General features: G+C 52.3%; 1 protein-coding gene across 1 annotated transcript; it reads left to right on the top strand.

Moving 5' to 3' along the window:
* Positions 1–545: 545 nt before the first annotated feature.
* LOC119578603 lies at positions 546–1,097 on the top strand. Its single transcript, XM_037926168.1, has one exon. The coding sequence runs from the start codon at positions 546–548 to the stop codon at positions 1,095–1,097; it is 552 nt and encodes a 183-aa protein (XP_037782096.1).
* Positions 1,098–4,868: the final 3,771 nt, after the last annotated feature.

The raw sequence follows: 4,868 nt of genomic DNA, 5'->3' as shown, positions 1-4,868 counted from the left end.
GGCATGGGAGGCTAGGACACGCAGGGGAGAACAGGGCAGGAGGCATGCCGCAGGGTTGGAGACAGCGGCACGCAGGCAGGCACAGGCGGCAGGATGAGACAGGAAAAGGCGGCAGGAGGCAGGGGCAGCAGAGATGGAGACGGAAGCAGTCAGGCACGCCGGTGGAGACAGGCATGAGCAGCACGCAGGGGGAGCAGGCAGGCACCTGGCAGGCAGACAGGCAAGGCGGGATGGAGACCAGGCAACGGCAGGCAGTGAGGCGGCAGGCGAGATGGAGACAGGAAGGCAGGCAGCACGCAGGTGTGGAGACGGCATTGAGGGCAGCCGCGGGTTTGAGACGGGCGGCACGCAGGGTGGAGACAGGCAGGCAGGATGGAGACAGGCAAACAGCAGGCCATGGAGACTTGGCAAGCATAGATGGCTACAGGGAAAAGCATTGCAGGCACGCGAGGGGTTGGAGAGCAGTCGTGTAGGCAGCACCAGGGGTGGAGACAGGCCGGGCACGCAGGCAGGCAGACAGGCCGCAGGGCTTGAGACAGGCAAACATGCACTGGCGGCAGGCAGGCAGAGATGGAGAAGTAAAAGCCGGAGGCACGCAGGGGGTTGGAGACAAGGCCATGGAGGCAGGCACCGCAGGGGTGGAACTGGCAGGCACGCAGGCAGGCAAGACCGGCAGGCAGGGATGGAGACAGGCTAAACGTCGCATGGAGGCAGGCGGCAGAGATGGAGACGAAAGCTGGCAGCACGCAGGGAGGAGACGGCATGGAGGCAGGCACGCAGGTGTGCGACAGGCAGGCAAACGCCAGGCAGCAACAGGCGGCAGGGATGATACAGGCAACAGGCAGGCCATGGAGGCGGCGGCAGAGATGGAGAATGCATTGGAGGCCGGCACGCAGGGGTGGGACAGGCATGGAGGTCAGGCACGCAGGGGTGGAGACAGGCGGCACGCAGGCAGGCAGACAGGCAGACGGGATTTGAGACAACAAACAGGCCCGCATGGGGCAGGCAGGAAGGGATGGAGGCGGCAGGCAGGCAGCATGGGTCGGCAGACAGGGATGGATGGCGCCAGCGGCGGCATGAGGCAGCCGAGGCTGTGAGACAGGCAGCAGACAGGGCTGGAGACAGGCGGCAGGCAGCATGGAGGCAGGCAGACAGGGCTGGAGACAGAGGCAGGCATGGAGGCAGGCAGGCGGGATGAGACGGCAGGCAGGCAGGCATTGAGGCCGCTAGACAGGGCTGGAGGCATGCAGAGCAGACAGTCAGGCAGGGATGAACAGGGCAGCGGCTGGCGCGGCAGGGAAGGAGAACCAGGCGGCGCATGGGCAGGCAGGCAGGGGCATGGAGGCAGGCACGCAGGGGGGAGACAGGCGGCAGGAGCAGGCAGGCAGGGGCGGGTATGCTTGAGGCATATCAGGCAGGTTAGAGCGGGCAGCAGGCAGGCAAAACATGAAACAAAACAAAACAAAGTAAACACACAGCGCCTAGAAGAAGGCCGACGAAGAGATAAAATATAAAAAGAAGACGGGATATACTTAAGTAGATATAATGATACTGATTAATGTGGCATATGATAATAAATTAATAATCATAATATAAACATAATAATCCTCCTCATAATAATGAATGATCTGAATTAATATATATCATCACATTAATAATTTAATATCGTTTGATAATAAATGTTCACACCTACAGAAGACTGCTAAAAAAGTCGCTGACCTTGCACTTGTGTGGTGGATTGAACGCCCCCTCCCCCTCCCCCCCTCCCCTGTGGCACTCCGCTTGATGTACTAAATAGACTGTTGCTAACCACCCCCCCCCCCCCCCCTTGTTTCGGTCATCACCGGCTGTCGGACGGAATGCACTCGGCCCCTGCTCGATTCGCGCGAGGCGCTGCTGGCGCTGCCGGGTGGGTGTGGTGGCTTTGTTTGTTTGTTATTTTGTTTGAAATGTTTTGGTTGTTGCTTTCTTCTTGTTTGCTACTTATCTTGTTTTTGTTTGTCATCGTGGTTGTGCGTATGTGTATGCGTGTGCATATGCGTATTGCATGCACGTGTGGTTTTGTACATGCATGCGTGCTCCGTTCACCCGCGGCCTTCCCTATATTCCAATGTATCTATTAGCGTGTAGGACCTTTCATGCGCTCGTAGATTTTTTTGCAGTATTATCTGTGTTCATATTTCTCGAATATCATTATACGATGCTATGCAGGTAGGTAGACGCAGAGAGCGACATTGCGCGCTGACCTTGGCTCTGAACCTCGGGAGGGCTCTGACCTTGGCTTCTGACCTCGGCCTGACCGTCTACTGACCTTGGCTCTGACCTCAGCTTCAGACTTGGCTTCTGACCTCGGCTCGACCTTGCTCTGACCTCGGCTCTGACCATCGCCGGAGTGACCGTGGTCTGACTCGCGGAGTGCCCTGCGCTCAGGTAGCAGCGCCCTCCGGCCTAACTCCGGAGCATTGATATGGACCTGGATGTCGTCGCTGAAACCCCGCCACCAGGAGGAGACTAGAAATGGAAAACGCATGGATAGAAAAGACGAGTTTAGAAACCCACATATGCAAGGAAAAGGAAGAACAAAAAGAAACGCAGGGATATGAACCTGATCTCGATTTCGAAACCAACATACCCTGGAATAGAAGATGATAGACGCGTGATATCGAAACGAAGTCGTGTAGAAACCGACGTACGGCCAGGAAATAAAGAAACATAGAAAACGGAACTGGAGTTAGAAACCCACATAACCCGAAAAGAAAAAAATGAAAAACGCATGAAAAACTACATCTACTATAGAACCCATACTTACACCAAGACACAAACCAAACACAGTACCCATCGAAAACGGAGCCGAATAAAACCCCACATACACCCGAGAAAAATCGAAACGTGCGGACAGAGAATACGGAGGTCGAGTATAAACCCAGTCCAGAGAAATCCAATACTAGAATCCTGGAATAACTAAATATAAAACTGCCTCTGCATAAGATGAGGGATGACGTAACGCCACCCTACCACGCCCACGCCCACGACCCCGCCCACCCCCTACCTCGCCACCCAATTGGCTGGCCGGTTTCAGTTGTTAAACGAGGGATTCCGTTGCCTGTTTGCGTGGGCATCGTGCTCACCACCTCATACTCCGAGTCTGCTCCGCCCGATCGCACTCACGCCACGGCAGTCCATCTCACTCGTTATTCAACTCTCTTTCTCTTTCCCTCTCTCTCTCTCTCTCTCATTGCTTCTCTCTCTTCCTCTCTCATTGCTTCTCTCTCTCTCTCTCTCTCATCTCTCCTCTTCTCTCTGCTCGCTTCCCTCCTCTCTCTCGTCTCTTTCTTTTCTCTACTCTCTCTCTCTTCTCTCCTCTCTCACTCCTCTCTCCACTCTCTCGCTCTCCCTCCCTCCCCCCATCCTCGCTCTCTCACACCACAAGACAACACAACACACACTTACACATGCACACACATCCCCCCGCCCACCCCCCCCCCCGCCGCCCAATTACAGATAAACTCCTCTAACTCTCCCTCTTTGAATCATGAACGCAAGCTTACCCCCCTCCCCACCGCCATGACCAGTGCCAGGTCCAAATCGGCGTGGCTTCTTGTGAAAAAAAAATGGATAAACAGAATATTAAACAATTTGTCGAAACCACAGCAGAAACAGCGGTCTAGTCGCGATGACGAGGAAAGGTCATAAAATGAAGAAATTGAAGAAATAATGAAATGTCAATTAAAGATAGGACGAGTGTCTGCTTGATGATGTAAGAAGAGGAGTACTAGAGAGATCTGAGGAATAGGTGAAAATGTAATATAAGAGAACCGGATATATGAGGAACGCAAGGCTAGAACTCAACAACAACAAACAGCAACAACAAACAACAACAACACAACACACAACAACAGCAACCACCCACAACACAATCAACACAACCCTCCCGCGCCGCCCTCTCCCCGCTCGAAGCGTCTCGAGGATTTTTCCCCTTTATTTCTGAGTGCTTGCTTTTGGCCTGCTTCTTTGGTGTTTTGTGTTTTGGCCTGTTTTTGGGTGTTTGCGTTTGTCTTTTGTTATTTTGGTTTGTTCTTGTCCTTTGTTTATTTGTTGTTTTTTGTCCTTTGTTTATTGTTTGTTTTTTGTCCTTTTAGTTTTTTGTTTTGTCCTGTTTATTGGATGTTTGTTTTTGTCCGTTTATTTTTATGTTTGTTTTTATTTATTTGTGTTTTTCGTGTGTTCTTTCACTTTATGTAAGTGTCCGATGAAGTTCAACAGGTTCGATAACTTTATATATATATTCCTAATATAGTTATTATTTTGCGAAGGAAATGAAAAGCGTTATAATCTGGATATTTTTCCTACAGATGAGAGGGTCGATGGCCATGCCCAGATTTCCAGGTTTGCAGACTTATACTCGGGTGTTAATTGCTGGCTTTCCTGCAACCAATCAATTTGATCCGATAAGCCTTGATGACGTCACGCCAGTCGGACGGAGGAAAGACTTCATTTTCTTGGGCAAAATTAGACGCACAGATAATTTGATATCTTGGGGACGATGCAATTATGTCAAACAGATGATGCGGGGCGGGGGTGGTGGTATGGGTATTTGATATTGAAATGAATCATGATGGAGAGGCAGAGGAGAGGGTGGGGGAGAGGGAGAAAGGCAGACAGACAGACCGACGCACGCACGCACGCACGCACGCACACACACGCACAACGCACGTCACACGCACGCACTCACGAACTCACAGCGCTCACCACGCACTCACTCATCACACACACACGCACACACACACACCAGGCACACCACACACACCACACACACCACCGCACACACACACACACACACAGTCTCCGCGTCGCAACACACACGACTC

The sequence above is a fragment of the Penaeus monodon genome, chromosome 11 (genome assembly GCF_015228065.2).
Source record: "Penaeus monodon isolate SGIC_2016 chromosome 11, NSTDA_Pmon_1, whole genome shotgun sequence".
Taxonomy (NCBI): domain Eukaryota; kingdom Metazoa; phylum Arthropoda; class Malacostraca; order Decapoda; family Penaeidae; genus Penaeus; species Penaeus monodon.
The sequence above is the reverse complement of the archived record's forward strand: the minus strand, read 5'-3'. Positions and strand labels throughout refer to the sequence as shown.